General features: G+C 41.5%; 2 protein-coding genes across 14 annotated transcripts in view; one reads left to right on the forward strand and one right to left on the reverse strand.

Annotated features, from left to right (window-relative positions):
- Positions 1-16,722, forward strand: part of LOC135106992 (zinc finger MYND domain-containing protein 19-like) — a 62,371-nt gene that overhangs the window by 37,163 nt on the left and 8,486 nt on the right. The window contains exons 1-5 of one of the 3 annotated variants that reach the window (XM_064016501.1): positions 8,367-8,393; positions 12,686-12,852; positions 13,599-13,797; positions 14,354-14,503; positions 14,627-14,764. In XM_064016501.1, coding sequence (XP_063872571.1) covers positions 8,382-8,393; positions 12,686-12,852; positions 13,599-13,797; positions 14,354-14,503; positions 14,627-14,737 — 639 coding nt within the window. In that variant the 5' untranslated portion in view covers positions 8,367-8,381 and the 3' untranslated portion in view covers positions 14,738-14,764. Of the gene's footprint in view, positions 1-8,366; positions 8,394-8,695; positions 8,848-12,685; positions 12,853-13,598; positions 13,798-14,353; positions 14,504-14,626; positions 14,765-16,722 lie in introns of those variants that run through there. The other 2 variants (XM_064016500.1, XM_064016499.1) reach the window with 2 other exon arrangements.
- Positions 13,648-16,722, reverse strand: part of LOC135106994 (uncharacterized) — a 173,526-nt gene continuing 170,451 nt past the window's right edge. For 5 of the 11 annotated variants that reach the window (XR_010271534.1, XR_010271536.1, XR_010271533.1 and 2 more), the window contains 2 exons: positions 15,799-15,897; positions 13,648-13,786 (listed from right to left, as the gene is read on the reverse strand). Coding sequence is in view for 5 of the 11 variants with exons in the window: in XM_064016505.1 (XP_063872575.1) it covers positions 15,367-15,500; positions 15,799-15,897 (233 nt within the window). In the remaining 6 variants the exon portion in view is untranslated. The other 6 variants (XM_064016505.1, XM_064016507.1, XM_064016503.1 and 3 more) reach the window with 2 other exon arrangements.

Genomic DNA, 16,722 nt, shown 5'->3' on the forward strand with positions numbered 1-16,722 from the left:
CTGCGGTCCCTGAACAATGTCCTCGGTGGGAAGATGCGTGAAATGGTTCGTCTCCCCAAGGGTCGTATTTTGAACCTCTCCGATGTCTTGTCTAGTTTTTACAGGCTCTAGTAGAAATAATTGGGCGTTTTTTGTAGGCGGTTTCATAATTTCAGGGATGGTTTAACAAGGATTCTGTATCTTGTGTGGGGAAAACAGTCGTGAGAAGTTGACGCTGTACCTCTGTGGCCTTGGAAATAAGTTCTTATGAGAGCCCGTATTTCATGATTGACTTCGTTATCCTTCGTGCGTTATTAAATTATTTCAAACAGGAACTGGTTGCCTTTATGTTCATATGTGACCTTTATAACATGTAACATTTTTCGAGAAGTAGTGGGATCATCAGAACAAAAGAATTTCACTTAGAATAACTATTTTTTATTTATTTATTTATTTTTTTTGCAAATCAAGTCTATTAATTTATTCACCATGCTGCGAAAGTCGTCCTATTTTCGCAGTATATTTTGCAGGGTAAAGTGATCCATAGCGCGCAGCGTGTTCCAAATAGAGTCAGGCCAGAGTGCTGTAACATATCATACATCATATCCGAGGGAGAAAATAACATTATATGAACTCGTGCCTCATGGATTTGTGTTGCTTGTGGTGCTTATACTTACAATACATCTGTTCACTCACATTACCTTTTACTGCGTCACGTGGCTTATATCAGGTAAAACTTTGGGGAACTCTCTTTGGAGGCTGTAAATGCACCTAGGTTACGATGCCAAAAAATATTTATATCGTGAACAAAAATAGTCTGCCACAAAGTAAGTAATCAGTAATGTCATTGCTGAGAGCCAATAATAATTCGATTGTATTGAAGACAGTTTGTGATCTTGCCTGTAATTATGATACCAGCACGTACTGATTAACTAGCTTTGTAATTATTGGCTGTTTCCTTCTCTCTCTCACCATTCTGGAAGACTCGAGGGGAAATTCTCAGCTGGGATACCATGATTAATATAAAGATGATTAAATGCAACAACAAACAACTTAAGAATGGCATTTTCCTGGCTTACGAACTTCTCTTCCGTTCATATGCTGAGTAAGTAAGTTCTTTCACTTTTAACTTTGAGACCATTACTAAAAAAAAAAAGGTTTCATGGACACAGGAAGGAAAGATATGTTAACTATGTATTTTTAGCTACGGAACTATTTAAGATCTGCAGCAAAAGAAAATAAATGTATGGAGCTGATAGGAATACGACGAAGAGGAAAGACTAGGATAAGTTGGAAAAGACTGCTTGAGAGAAGAGGAGATACAGAAAGGGATAAGCGAAAGAATGACACAAGACAAACACTCGGAAAAAAAAACGCAATAAAAACAGAAATTGTGAATAGAGATTTAAGCTGAGTAGTTGTACAAAAAAAAAAAAAAAAGTGTCTGGGAAGCTATACAGATAACTATGAGAAAGACTATTTATATGTTTACTAGTGAAAGTTAAATGCATCAGTGTCCAGAATGTTGTGCGTCATTTGTGTGTTATCTGATAAAGTTCCTGTGATATCATCAATACTAATATTACTGTCACTTTTTGGGTCTTGTCACGGCTGTTGCCTCTCTTCTGTGATTATGAGAAACACAGTCTGCCAGTGAAAGTGAACACTAGTATCCAGAATATTGTAAATTACGAGTGTTGGCTGGTAAAGTTCAAGTGATAGTCAATGTTATTAATACTGTCACTATTTCAGTATTGTTACTGTCGTTACGTCATTTCTGTGCAATGCGTGTTCTGTCGCAATGGTCAATCATCAGTGTACAAGTGTGCCAGTCATTGGAGGGATCACTGTTACTTCTGTTTTCATCGTTATCAGCGCTGCCATTTAACCTAGTTCGTTTGTAGTGTTTGTTTGTTGGAGTGTTGTTGTTGTTGTTGTTGTTGTTGTTGTTGTTGTTGTTGTTGTTGTTGTTGTTGTTGTTCTCCTACTACTCGTCGTCGTCCTACTACTACTACTACTACTACTACTGCTACTACTACTACTACTACTACTACTACTACTACTACTACTACTACTACTACTACTACTTTTCCCTAACCTGCAACCACCACCACCATCACTTCTGCAACCATCATTGCTGTAATCAGAATCACTAATTTCACCCTAATCAGAGCCGTCATGATTTAGTGTTGGCATTACAATATTACCGGTGATATTGCGACGCTCATTATCACCGCCATCATTGCAGTCATTAGTGTAATTGTTATTGATGGCCGCGCCTCGAAATTGACTACTTGACATATTAGTTGTGTAAGTACATGGTAGGAGTATTTCCATCATTAGTTCACAAAGCTTCACCGTTCCCCCCCCCGTTTTTTTTTTTTTTTTTACGGTGGATCGGATTATTTCCTTTGTAACCCTTTCAATGTCTAATAAAAAATATGTGCCATTGATTGATAAAGAAAAAATACCGTGAGAACCCTACTAATCATCCCTATGACATTTAGAAAAACAGCAATCTTGAGTCCAAAACGTTTAAGAATAGGAACCAAAACCAAGGTCATGGATTTGGTGAGAATACATCGGTTATCAGGGAATACAAGAAGATCGGCAGCAGACGTGCGACTTAGAGATTAAAGGCGAAAGTGAGAGATTAAAGGCGAAAGTGAAGTGAATTGAGAGCTCCGTGAGAATCAGCTTGCTATGACTGCACGTACGTTTAACTCACACGCTGGGAATGTCTTGTCTCAGTCCCTCAGCATCAACACGCGTGCATAGATTTGCGTTAGCATCATCGACCGAGCACCTTGTTGGATCAAGGCAAGTTCTCACGCACCCAAGCTTGAATGGCCGCGCTCCGTGTGAAAAGAAAACGAAGAAAAAAAAAAAAAAAAAGATAGTGCGCAACCTTCATTGTTGTACATTCAGATATGAGGTTAATAGGTCTGTGTGTAAGTGTGTAACTTTCTTGTACTCAATTTGCCTTATCAGAGAGAGAGAGAGAGAGAGAGAGAGAGAGAGAGAGGTGCGGTAAGGCGGTAAGGCGGCCGTGAGAACGTGTCTAGGTTGGTGGGGTGGGATGTTGGTTAAGGGTAAGGCCACGATATTATAAAATCCTGGACATCGTGGTGGAGGCCTGGTTGGGTGGGTGGCTGGGTGAGTGGATGAGTGGTGGGAGGTGGTGGTGGGAACAGTCACGGTGCCTTGGTGCGATCGTGATGGCAGGTGAGGGTTGGGGCGGGGCTGGGGGCGTGGACAAGCCAGTGAAGGAGGGATGGAGTAAGGAGAGGAGTAAATCTGATGGGCACTGCATAGTATAAATGTATAGATATAAGTATCCTGTCTTGGCCCAGGGCAGTGAGGTACAGACCAGCTTAGATGTAGCATTGTTGTGTTGGTTCTTACTCGCTTCTACCTTGCTGTTGAAAGGAGGTTGTACTTAGTGTTAACATTCAGTTTACATATGTGCATCAATCTCTCTCTCTCTCCTCTCTCTCTCTCTCTCTCTCTCTCTCTCTCTCTCTCTCTCTCTCTCTCTCCTCTCTCTCTCTCTCTCCCTCTCTCTCTCTCTCCTCTCTCTCTCTTCCTCTCTCTCTCTCTCTCTCTCTCTCTCTGTATTCGTCTGTCGTTATCTCTTTCTGGTTGGTCCATTCATATATCAGTTTATCTATGTCTTTCTGGTTATGTTATATCTGCGTCCATCTCTCTCTCTCTCTCTCTCTCTCTCTCTCTCTCTCTCTCTCTCTCTCTCTCTCTCTCTCTCTCTCTCTCTCTCTCTCTCTCTCTCTCTCTCTCTCTCTCTCTCTCATATTTCTGTCTGTGAAGGAAGAGTCCTCGTGGAGAAAAGTAACTCGAAAATGAGGAGAAAAAAATGGTAAGAGACAGGAGCAACAGAGGCGGGAATGGATAATAGCAGTGATTGTGGTGGTTGAGGAGGAGACGGTGGTGGTCATGCTGGAGGGCTTGAGAGAGAGAGAGAGAGAGAGAGAGAGAGAGAGAGAGAGAGAATGAGAGAGAGAGGAGAGAGATGAGAGAGAGAGAGGAGAGAGAGAGAGAGAGAGATTAAAGTCATAGAAGAACAAAACCAGAAACAAAGGTAAAGACAGGCTGACAAACATCCACACACACACACACACACACAGAGAGAGAGAGAGAGAGAGGAGAGAGAGAGAGAGAGAGAGAGAGAGAAGAGAGAGAGAGAGAGAGAGAGAGAGAGAGAGAGAGAGAGAGAGAGAGAGAGATTGCACATATATTAAGAGCTATCAAGGAATAGAAGAAAGCGGTGTTGCTGCCATTTTTGTAAAAGTAAATGACGTAAAATTTAGAATTCTACTTTGTCGTCAAGCTGAGAGACCTCCACGTGATCAGGTTTTGAGGATGCTGGTAGTGAGTGATCAGAATGTTAGAGAGCTACACACGCCATGGGATTTAGTTTCTTAATGCCTTTTGAGAGTGATCTACATATTATTTTGAATCATGATGTATTCGTTTGCAAGTACTTTATTAAACGAGAGACGTGGGGAAAGTAAGAAATAAGTAAGTGATGTGAAAAAAATAAAATAAAATAACGAAAACTACTACGACGACAGACAACAACAGTAACAGCGACAATAACATTAATAATAGTAATAATGATAATAATACACTTTTTTTTTCTTACGAACTTTCACTTTAGGCTTTCAAGGCGTGGGAAGTTTGAGAGAGAGAGAAGAAAAAAAGAATGAAGCTACACAGTCACGCCACCTGAGATTCCGTGGTCTCTTCTCTGCCCATTGGTGAAAATCCCGACCTTCCTGTCCAGCGTGTTCCCTGCCCGACCCTCACCCCGTGGCTACCAACAACACGGTAGGGGAAGGTCCGCGTGGGTGTTTGATCGTCGCCTCAAGCACCACCACCACCACCAAACCAAAGATCCAAGATTCTCTCCCACATTTTCCTAACTCACTCATCGCCCTGAATTCTTGCTGGTGTCGAGCGTGTGGAGGCAACGGTTGCTCGGCGGACACGAGTGAGTGGTCGGCGCCACTTCCAGTCTAACCCCGGACACTTGGCCGTGGAGGGTAGCTAACTGTTCTGCTGAGAACCACTGGTTCTGCCATGGGCGGTGGAGTTTTTTTTTTTTCCTCCACCCCCTCTCTCTCTCTCTCTCTCTCTCTCTCTCTCTCTCTCTCTCTCTCTCTCTCTCTCTCTCTCTCTCTCTCTCTCTCTCGCTCTCTCTCTCTCTCTCTCTTTTTTTTTCAGTTGGGGGTGAGTGTCGAGGTTAACATTCATGCTCTAGCCGGAGATCAGACAGCAGGGTGTATTACTGGACGGTTCGACTTGCGGCCTAGCTAGCAGTGGACTCGCTGCCGCCGCGTGGGCTGGAAAGTGATACGAAAACCTCCCTTTAATTTGCAACTGTTGCCTTTGTTACATTATGTTTACGAAAGCCTTTTATCGGCGCTCGTGTGGACAAAGGAAGTCTGTTTGTTCCTCTCTCTCTCTCTCTCTCTCTCTCTCTCTCTCTCTCTCTCTCTCTCTCTCTCTCTCTCTCTCTCTCTCTCTCTCTTTCTGATTTCTTTGTTTCTGATTGCCTTTCTTTAACTATCTGTCTTTGATTCAGTGTATCTTTGTATCCATTCATCTCTCTCTCTCTCTCTCTCTCTCTCTCTCTCTCTCTCTCTCTCTCTCTCTCTCTCTCTCTCTCTCTCTCTCTCTCTCTCTCTCTCTCTCTCTCTCTCCTGCCTTATCTATATCTATCTGTTGTTACCTAAATCCTTGTATGTGTGTGTGTGTGTGTGTGTGTGTGTGTGTATGTGTGTGTGTGTGTAGGGTTTAAATGGTGGAATAGAGGTGGTGTTTAGGGGTGGGGGGTTAAGGGCTGGCGAGGAGTGGTTGTAGAGAACTCACCTAACAGCTGTTCATGCTGTCCCCACCACCTGCTTTGTTCCGGCGCTGCAGCTGCTCCCCCTGCCTTCCTCCCGCCCTCTTGCTGCCTCCCACCTTGTACCTCCCTACCACCACATCCTACTTCTCCTTCTCCTCCTCCTGACCCCGAACACCTCATCTCCTGCTCCTATGTACTCCTACTCTAACTACATCCTCACTACTACTACTTCTAATACTACTACGACAGAACGCTTGCCTTTTCTCTAAGTCTCCATGTCCTCTTTCATGACCCCTCGTGTTCGTGTGTTCTTTTGTTTCGTCTGGTTTCTCTCTTTCGTGTAGTTAATAGGTCGTGTTCATCCTGCCGGAGTTTCAGTTGATGCTCGTATATGAAGTGTGGTGACTGCTGCGGTGTTGCCTGGTATCTTATTTTTAGTGTGTTCGTGTCATGGTCTTTATGTTAAGGCTGCAAGAATAGTGCTATTATTATTAAACGTATTTCCTCTTTCCTCCTTTTCTTTTTTCGTGTCTTTGTTGGGCTGCAAAAATTGTACTACTTTTAAAAATCGTTCCTCTTTCCTCCTCTCCGTTTCCTCCAAACACATACTCACCCGCAGTAAATTAATCTTAGCCACGTTAATATAAAATACTTCTTGGTTTGGTCAAGTTTCGAAGCCTCGTCTGTTCTGAGAAACGAGTGGAGTGCGTTCGTTAGTGTCGTTACTGCTGCTGCTGCTGCCGTTCCCGCCGCCATCGATTGAATAAGCCATTCTCGCGTAGAGGAGGTGGAGGAGGAGGTGTGGTTGGAGTGTTGTGCTGAGAGTTGTTCCTCGTTTGTTCTGAGGACCATCAAAGAGTACCCACCTTTCTCTCTCTCTCTCTCTCTCTCTCTCTCTCTCTCTCTCTCTCTCTCTCTCTCTCTCTCTCTCTCTCTCTCTCTCAGACCAGAGATGTGATTTCAAAAGCTACACGTCTATGTATTTGTATGCTAAACACTTTTTTTTTTTTACCCTCTTAATTCACCACTGCGTAAATAAACTCGTGTAATTGGCTCCCTTAGTTACGGTACATTTCATTCACCTCTTCAGCACCTCTTGCTCCCTCCCACCTTCCCTCCTTCCCCTCGTGTCACCACAAAAGGAAGAGAGGAGTGAAAGATCAGGATGTATTTAAGCTTATCAGAGAATTAAGTCCGTGTGTGAAGCGATGCCGAACACAGCAAGTATGGTTAAGATTGTCTACCTAAACTAATTCACTGCTGCGGTCACACCTTTTAACATTCAGATCCCCCTTGGAAAATTGTCTGCAAGGACAGTGACGGAGAAAAAGAACGAGAGAATGGGAAGTTGATTCTGCTAATTCTAGGCTAGGGAAGTCTTGAGAATAGTACTGAATAGAGTCTAAAATAATTGTTGGTGATTGTAGGAAAAGTGTTTAACATTGAAAGGGTTAACACACACACACACACACACACACACACACACCTTTACGAATCCCGTTCTCTCTCTCTCTCTCTCTCTCTCTCTCTCTCTCTCTCTCTCTCTCTCTCTCTCTCTCTCAACAAGTTTCATTCCTTGCACTAAAGTTCCGATACCGCCGCTGGTTCACTGACTTCTAAAGCGGTGTTGTGCTGTTAACTTAGATAAGCGGTGGATGTGGGAAGTTGCGGAAGGTGTGTGGGAGGAGGCGAGGTAGAGGCTGATGACATTTCGTGCTGGGATGACTTGTTGTTGAGTGGCAGGAGTAAAAATGAGGACGTGGTAGGCTGTAACTGTGTAATTGGAGGCGAGTTGTGGGGATATCAGTGTGTGTGTGAGTGTGTGTGTGTGTGTGTGTGTGTGTGTGTGTGTGAAGACATCCTACACACAAGACATTTTAGAGGCTCATAAATAAAGTGATGTTGATTATTAAATTACTTGATGTATTATTTTATTCATTGTTAATACGCCAGAACTTTGTGTGTGTGTGTGTGTTCAGACATCCCACATACTCGACACTAAAAGCCTGATAAATTTCTCTAAGTATGAGTAATATAGAAGATTACACTGTTCGCGGTCTCCTCCATTCAGTGCTACAACATAAACACTTGAAGAGCATCTGTTGGTGTAGTAGCAGAAGTATCGATCCAGTGATTCGGTGACGGTACTTACCTACGTAGGGGTCGATGATCTAATAATAACTCAGGGTTAACTTGTGCAGGGAAGTGAAGGTTGCTATTATTATTATTTTTACTTGATGCTCCTCCTTAGTTTTGATACAGACTTTGAGATACGTGACTAAGGGATGTTGAAAATTGAGTAAATGATCTAAAGCAAGTTAAGGATTTGTTTCGAATCTTCAAACCCCCAACTTGAGCTCGAATTGTCCCTTTGAGACTATTTGAAGTTCCATTGTTTAGTCTGCGTTTGGTGTCCCTGCAGGAGTGTGGCGAGGCAGCTGCAGTCACGGTTTTTGTAATAATTCCTCAAGTTGGAGAAGCAAGAAAATATCTGCAGTGTTCCAGTAACATATTGCATCATTTATTGTGGTAAGAAATGTTGCTAGTGGTACGAACATGAGTCTTTGAATGAACGCAGGCAACACACGTGGCGCCGTGACGGAAAGTAACCTAGCCAGCGTGCCGAATAGTTGGGGCGTGACTGCACACACTAGTGGGTGAAATTCTTGGCCACTTTGTGTTTTGATCTCACTGAAAATAAGAGTGAAATCTAGTCTTCAGGTCATGACATATACGTGATATACTTTTATTTTAATTATGTTGGCATGTGTTATTACTGTATGAGTGAAATCTAGTCTTCAGGGTAAGATAAATGTGATACAATTTTTTTTAGTTGTTGGCGTGTTGGGTTATTACTGGCTCTTAGGTGGATCTCCCCAGCACTGCCCCTTCCTGTGTACCCAGACTACACTTTTGTCCGATGGGAAGCAGGGAGACTCGGCCGATTCTGATAAACAATGGGAAATACGCTGTCATGGTTTGGTTTGAAAGCGCCAGACAGGGTAAAGTAATGGTTTTCTCTGCCGCTTTGTTGATCTTGGTGTGAGAATTTGTTTTTATGCGACGTAAAACACACACACACACACACACACACACACACACAGAGAGAGAGAGAGACCTATAATTTTGTATGTGGCATGCCGAGAAAGTGTTAATGATTTCCCAGACAAAGGTATTCCAAGGTAAAAATGTACCCTGGGTATGTGAAGTATGTCGATGCTATGTTAGTTCTCAGGCAGCCTTGCTTGAACTATGTGAGAGCGATTCGGCCTTGAAAGTTTTATTTGCTGTCAATAATGTCGAGGTTCCGAGCATTACATTGTTGACTTAAGTAGTTATTATGCAGAACTAGACGGGATGACATTTACGTGGAAATACTGGTGCTACGAAATGGCATTAGAATATCAAGTTTTATCTTCTCTTCAGCATTTTAGAAATATCCTGGGCATGATTAGACATTAATATGAATTACTATCATCTGCACTACTGAAGAGATGCTTGTATTGCTAGAACGTGACTGTGTTGGTGTTCAGCCAGGCAACACTGACTCTAGGGGGTCTTGGTGGAGGTGGAAGGTATGTGGAGGCAAAATTATAATGAACGCACCTATGTGATCAGTCGTACCATGAAAGAAATCCAGTACTCGCCTGGCTTTTGAGGTTTACTCTGTCATCTCTTTGTATATCGGACATCATTTGTGTGCAGTAAAGCGAATAACGAACTATAGATCTTTCAGTTGTTAAGTGAACATATTAGAAAAGGGTATTAGGGTAAAGAATAAATATTTCACCAGTTAAATAAGAATATCAAGAAAAAGAATAGAGTAAAGAGCTTCGAATTATTTGGTCTATTTTAAACCAACATTCCTCTCTTTCATGCCGCCGCCTCCTGCGTCAGTATATCATTCCCGTGCATTACCGTCTCCCTGGTCTCGTGCCATAACGCTATAGGACCTCAGCTACCTGGCGCTTCTTCCTCGCATTAAGTTAGTTTCTAATGAGTGAATTAATATAAATGTAGTGCGGGACGTAAACTCATTCCTTTGTTGTAAAAATGTGCAGTTCCTTAACTAGTGCAGTGAGGGGTATAGATTGCTTCAGTTCCGAGTTTCACCTCCAGGAATTTTGTTCTCGGACCCAAACGTTCCAGACCATTTTATTTTGACTGAAATAGAGCTCGTAAATTACTAATGCAAGAAAATGTGATCTCATGCAACTTAATTGGGAATTACGGTGTTCCCGCTATACTAGAGTGCCTTATAGGGCGAGTGTCTGTACCCTGCTGCGGTGATGCACCAATGAAGCAGTGAAGCAATGAAGCACGACTTACGTTAAAGACCCAACGGTACAGGCCTCGTCTATTAGTCTTTCTCTTTTTCCGTCATAAAACCGCATGTTCTTTGGGCAAATTTTTCAACATTCATGTTTACTGTTTATTTATTGGTCTCTCCTTTCATGTTATAAAAATCTCCTGAATTAAATATACTTTATAGTCGTTTTTTCTTAACGTTCTTATTGTAGGTTTAGGAGGAAAAGTTCTATCCTATACTTCATCGCGTATTAGGTACGTTGCTGTCTCACCCTTTAGCCTACGAATACACACACACACACACACACACACGTCTTTACGAATCCCGTTCTCTCTCTCTCTCTCTCTCTCTCTCTCTCTCTCTCTCTCTCTCTCTCTCTCTCTCTCTCTCTCTCTCGTTCGCATCCGATCAACCACACCCATTCGCTCTCTCGTTTGAATTATTCATTCACTTTCACTCGTCACCCTTTATTTCTTCATTCACTCATCCACCCACTCATCCTTCTCGGTGACTTACGCACTGACCCACCCAGTCACCCCACCCACGCACGCATCCATTCATTCATCCATTTGGCGGACAACACGACTATTACAGCCATTCGTATGCAATTAACCTGCTCATCCTGTCGGCTCTTTCACGTGTGTGTGTGTGTGTGTGTGTGTGTGTGTAAATTTTCCACATGCACGTCTGGGAAGGAGACGAGGCGGGACGAGATGGGACGGGACTGAGATGACCTCTCTCTTGCACGAAGCGAGAGAGGTCACGGCGTTGACCACATGACCTTCTGCAGAATGGCGCAATGTCTGTGTGTTGGGTCTTGTTGGGCGGCAGCGTTGCTTAGCTTGGGCCCGCGGAGAGAGGATGCCATCTCTCCCGTCTACTTTTTTTTTCTTTTTTCCTTGGTAAGGGTGTTTGATCTTGAGCTTCACAGTTCCCTCCTCGGTCACGTTTGCTGGCTGATCCTCTGCTCCTTAATTTTTTACTCACGTTTGCTCTCCGCGTCACTTCGGAGTGTTTATCTCATCTCTCTCTCTCTCTCTCTCTCTCTCTCTCTCTCTCTCTCTCTCTCTCTCTCTCTCTCTCTCTCTCTCTCTCTCTCTCTCTCATTCGCTTAACTTTTTCGCTCACTGCAGCGTCACCACCACCACTCATCACCACCATCCGCACCCGCAACATACCAACCTCATACCAAACATCGCCTTGACCTCTTTCATGACTCTCTCTCTCTCTCTCTCTCTCTCTCTCTCTCTCTCTCTCTCTCTCTCTCTCTCTCTCTCTCTCACACACACACACACACATACACTCACACATACACACATTTGCGGCTCTGTCCGTATCTATCAGTGTCTCGTGTTCTTCTTACGACTGAACTGATCCATCAAGGGAAGCTTATTAGACCTCCCCATATAAACTAGTGATCCATCTGTGCTCCGGTCCTTTCACGTGGTTCCCGTTCCATATTTGTTTCCTATCACCACAATCTCGTACTTTCATAGGACGTGTGGTATCAGTCTTATCACTCTGGGGCAACCAACCGTCATCCCACAGCCTTAAACCTTTGTCAAGGAGCTCATTAAGGTTATTTAATAGTGCCCATATGCTACGCCTCCTCTACTACCGTGTCAATCGTTGTTCACGTGGTTTGGTTGTGGTTTTCAAGCCATACCTAGACGAACATTTGTTGTGGGTCTTGAATAGTGCAGTGTCTCTAAGTCTTATTTTTCTTATAAATTGAGGTGATTACGTTTTAAAAGAGCGTGGTTCTAATTGTTAGATAGTATTGTATGATGTTGGTGTATTTATTCTTCAGGCTGGATCTGAGACGAATAATGACGGGATGTAAGCGAGAAGTTATTGGGGAGAAGGCACGGGCGAACGTATCGTGTTGTGCGAGTGAGGTCTGGGGATCATTATAGAGCTCTGTGGCAACAGTAAATGGTGTTCCATCTTCATTATATATCGGCATTTTCTTGTTCGTATGTATCGTAATTTTCCCGTTAGTTAATTCGTGATTATTCCTTCAGAGATGTACAGCGTAGTGTAATATGCATCGAGAATAGCAGTGCTGGCTTTTAAATATCTAGATCTCTTACGTGGCTTAGGCGGCAGCACCAAGAACATCGTGGCACAGGCTTTACTGTGTACACACGACGGAAAGTGAGCAGTTTAATACTAATCCGCATCTGCTGGTCGTGACGTCATGGCCTGCACACCCGCGTCAGGGCTGCCAACACGCATACACTGCACAACCTGAGATTATTCCCGCTCATGATCCTGAATATTTACTGTATAGAATATGAGTACTGCATGCTATATGTATGTTTTCTTATCGGTAAAAGCTTAGATTGTTGTAGTAATTAATATATTATTCATTACGCGATCAGTTTAAAAAAAAAATCATCTTTAGGGTTTTCAAGTAATGTGCTCAGTATATTTTATTTCACATTGTTTTATTTGATTTATTAATTTTTAGTAATGGTAGGATATTATTAGCATTGGTATATATACTAATGTGAATCCCATATTTGCAGACGAAATATGCTCTGCTGGATGAGAGGGACATCTGCCTCGTCCAGCAATTCGCCTTTGAAGCAAGAGTCGAGATCAACCGCGACGGGAACGGAGCTGCAATATATGCCTGGGCTTACGACATCAACCGTGGCAGGACCTCGGGCCAGTACGTCCACGACCTGCTCTGGTGAGAGATACTTCGCTGATTACGTGATCGCGTCTTACTACAGGGTGATCCATAAGTCTGGACACCACAGTAATATTACTAACGTATAAAGTGAATGTGCTGCATTGACGAGTGTACGGAGTTATTGCATGCATCAGGTTCATGTGATTTTTTGCAAAAGGCACCAAACTATATGAGGATATGGAATTTTTATGAGTACAATTACATTCTTTTGCCTAGTGTCCATATTTTGTTACCCTGCCCTTCCAGTAATGCTGAAATGGTGAATGACCGCACAGTCCTCTATGAAGTATATTCCTCGGCAAAGAATACCGGATTCTGATAATCTTTATGTAGGCATTTCTTCATTTGCTACATTCCCAGTTAGATAGATAATGAGGTGTCGTATCGAAGAAAGGAACGTGGAGTAGGGGGTAATGTTAGGGCATCTTTTAAATTATCATCAGTGTGCTTCATGAAAATGTCAATCTCTTTGTACGCAGTGTTCATAATTGTCTATATATTATTAGCCCCTCCATATCATGACCCATGGAGTTGGAGATAAAGTATATAGCTGTTTTAACTATTTATATATTACAGCTGATGTGAAAGCTAATAATCTCAGCGAGTGATTTAATTATTAAGGGTCTTTTTTTTTCGTCGTTTTCATATATCTCTTTGTCGTATTTATCAATCTACTTTTTTTTATTTTACTAATTTTTATTTATTTTATTTATTTATTTATTTTATTTATTTATTTTTTTCAGGGAAACACACAGAGGAGGGATTGCATCAGGGTGGAGAGTAGTACATCTAAACCAGGTTACCGTAGACAACAGATTAGACAATCTAGCGTTAGTGCCTGTAGGAAGCAAGCAGCCCCCAACTCCTTCCACCACCACCCCAAGGGACCAATCTCTCTACTGGGTCGCCATCCAGCAATTACCTGCAGATCCTGTGGAAGAGGTGAGTGCTGTTACTTACTGTGCTGGGGAGTGAAGTTGAAGGGGGAAAGAAAAAGGAAAATGACAATAGCCATTTTTGGACCCTATGCCACATTTTCATGCATCTTGCTAGTCAAGATCATCATATCAACCCCCTGAAGAGAGAGGTTTTGCTATTTTCTCCACTGGCTTAACTTACATAAGCATGGTTGTGAGAGCCTTAGAATCTGTAAATAGCAATCACAAGGATGCGCATGCATACCTTCTGATTTGCTGATCATTGAAAGTAGAAGAGAAATAGTTAAAATTTAGGTTTTTCAATATTTTTACAGTGGTACCTCAGTATATATGTCCTTAATTTGGAACAAACAGGATGTATACCAAACAATTTTTTTTCCTTAATAAAAAAATCCTGTTATAAACATATTGTACAGTACCATGATGGGGTTTTATAAAATCATGCAGTATTTGATGGCATACAAGATGCACCAACATGGCATATTCAGGAAAAAGAGTTTTTTATGTATATATAATAAGCATGTAATGTTTTTTAATTCTTATTGTGATTTTCTTTCCAGCAATATGGTGATTTTGTAGTAACACGATACTTTAATGCAAATGGTGAAGTAGTGGAAGAGGAAGAAGATTGTTATTTTGAGTGCCGATACCCTCCCTGCACAAACATAGAGAAAGAATTAAGGGAGTTTTCAATATGTGGGAGATGTCAGGTGTGTTCATTAAAATGCTGTCTTGCCTAACAATAAGTCAGAAAAAGCTGCATAATATGTGATTTATTTTATTTATTGGTATATTGATGAGAAAAAACTAAACATGCCCACATTATTTTACAGGAAGCAAGGTACTGTGGCACATTCTGTCAGCAGAAGGACTGGCCGGTACACAAGAAACTTTGTAGAGAGAAGCGTCGACCGTGTTTGACGGAGCGGCCTCCTGAACGTTAACCCACACCCACACTAGTCACACCCTGGGTAATATAGAATAGTGTAACACTTTTGTAATAGATTTTTTTGTCTGTATCCCAGTGTTCCATTTTCATTATATGACCTCTAATAACAATACTGTAAGCCCCCTGAGATTACAGGAGAAAAATTTAGAAATATTTTTGTGTTAAAATCTCCAGAGAGTCTTCCGAGCATTTTTGATACTTAAATCTAAGATTATATATACTTTAGTGAAGTACTGATATCAAAGATTATTATACACTTTAGTATAAAGTACTGATAAAAATGAGCATGAGCTGCTGCTACTAAATGTTTTGAAATATAATGTATAAGAGTATGACAATAGATCTCAGCATGATAAGCATTTATTTATTTATGTTAAAATCCTAAAAAAAGTTTGTAAAGGTGTTGTTACCTGTGTATAGATAGAAAAGATAACTGCAGTGTGTACAGTTTAAGACCATAAAAAGTGCCAACCCTGTGATGAGGCCTGGGTCTTTCTGGATGATGGCTCAGCCAAACTATCAGAGGCAACACACACACACACACACACACACTGGCTTCAAAACATATATAGTGTTTTTGTTGCAATAGGTCAAATCCTTGGCTTCATAGACTATATCCCACTATTACATGCTACACTCATGTCCACAGTACCTGGTTTTGAAACCATGTTTGTGTGTGTGTTCTCCGAGATGTTTGACTGAGCCACCATCCAGAAATACCCCATACCTTGTCACACGGGCAGTGGAGGTGGGAGTTGCTGGACAGGAGAATGAAAAAATTATAATCAAGATTTCAATAACCTACCTGCCTGAAGGAAATTACCTTGCCTTATGGCTTGAATGAAAGACTGAAAAATTGAAAACTTTCAAATAACTAAAGTGTAAGGTGTAAGGTAGTTAGAATACAAATATGAAAAATAGAAAACTTTCAAATAACTAAAGTGTAAGGTGTAAGGTAGTAGAATACAAATATAAAAAATAGAAAACTTTCAAATAACTAAAGTGTAAGGTAGTAGAATACAAATATATACATTTAAGTACATATGGATTACTGACCACACATCTGGGTGAATGAAACTGGTCCAATAAAAAAACAGCAGTGAGGGTGCCAGTCACTCAGGAAACCACACTTGTGAATAACACTCAAGGCTTTGCCTGGAATATATTGAGTTGAATCAGCAGTGTCACTTGGCAAACATATCAAACATACAGAATAACCAAGATATGCTATGCATCTCTTGAAATTGTTGTCAAGAAATATGAAATGTCAAGAAATACGAAATGAATTTCTGCTGGAAGTGAAATATAGTTTATTCTAAGTTGAAAATCTATAACACATGCATTTTGAGGCCTTGTTTAACTGTGGCTTTGCAACAGATATGATGGCCAGGCCAGCCAGGTAACCATGGCAGAGAAATACCATGCCTACATACTCCCCATTACTGTATGTGTGGCATTGCTGGCAGATTTTTTTCAGTTATGCAATACGATCTAAACTTAATCACTGTCAGTGCCTCAGTGGGAAATTTTACGTAACTGACTAGCAATTAGCTTATTTGATGCTAGCCTCACTCCAGCCACCTTCCCTGCCCAGAGAGATGTTATACTACATAGCCTGTCATTCTTTTTGTCATTAATTACAGCCACACTATTGTTGTGCAATATTTATTAGTAATCACATGTCCATTGTTACCACTCATCTCATTATGGGATGCTTTACTTACAGGATACTGTAAAATTCTCAAACTTGTAGAAATCATGACTGAATACTTCACAAATTCACCAGTGGACATCCACATGTACATGTCCCTGCCATGAATACTCAACTAGTCTAGCTGTTGTGTTTGTTGTGTGACCACACTTCAATTTCATACCATGGATAAACAATGCCTCAAAATGCACATGTGCAGAGAACATTTTTTAATTAAACCTATACCTATATAACCTATACTTTCACCTCTAGTAATATCTGCAGAAACT

Source organism: Scylla paramamosain, chromosome 14 (assembly GCF_035594125.1).
Source record: "Scylla paramamosain isolate STU-SP2022 chromosome 14, ASM3559412v1, whole genome shotgun sequence".
Classification (NCBI taxonomy): Eukaryota; Metazoa; Arthropoda; class Malacostraca; order Decapoda; family Portunidae; genus Scylla; species Scylla paramamosain.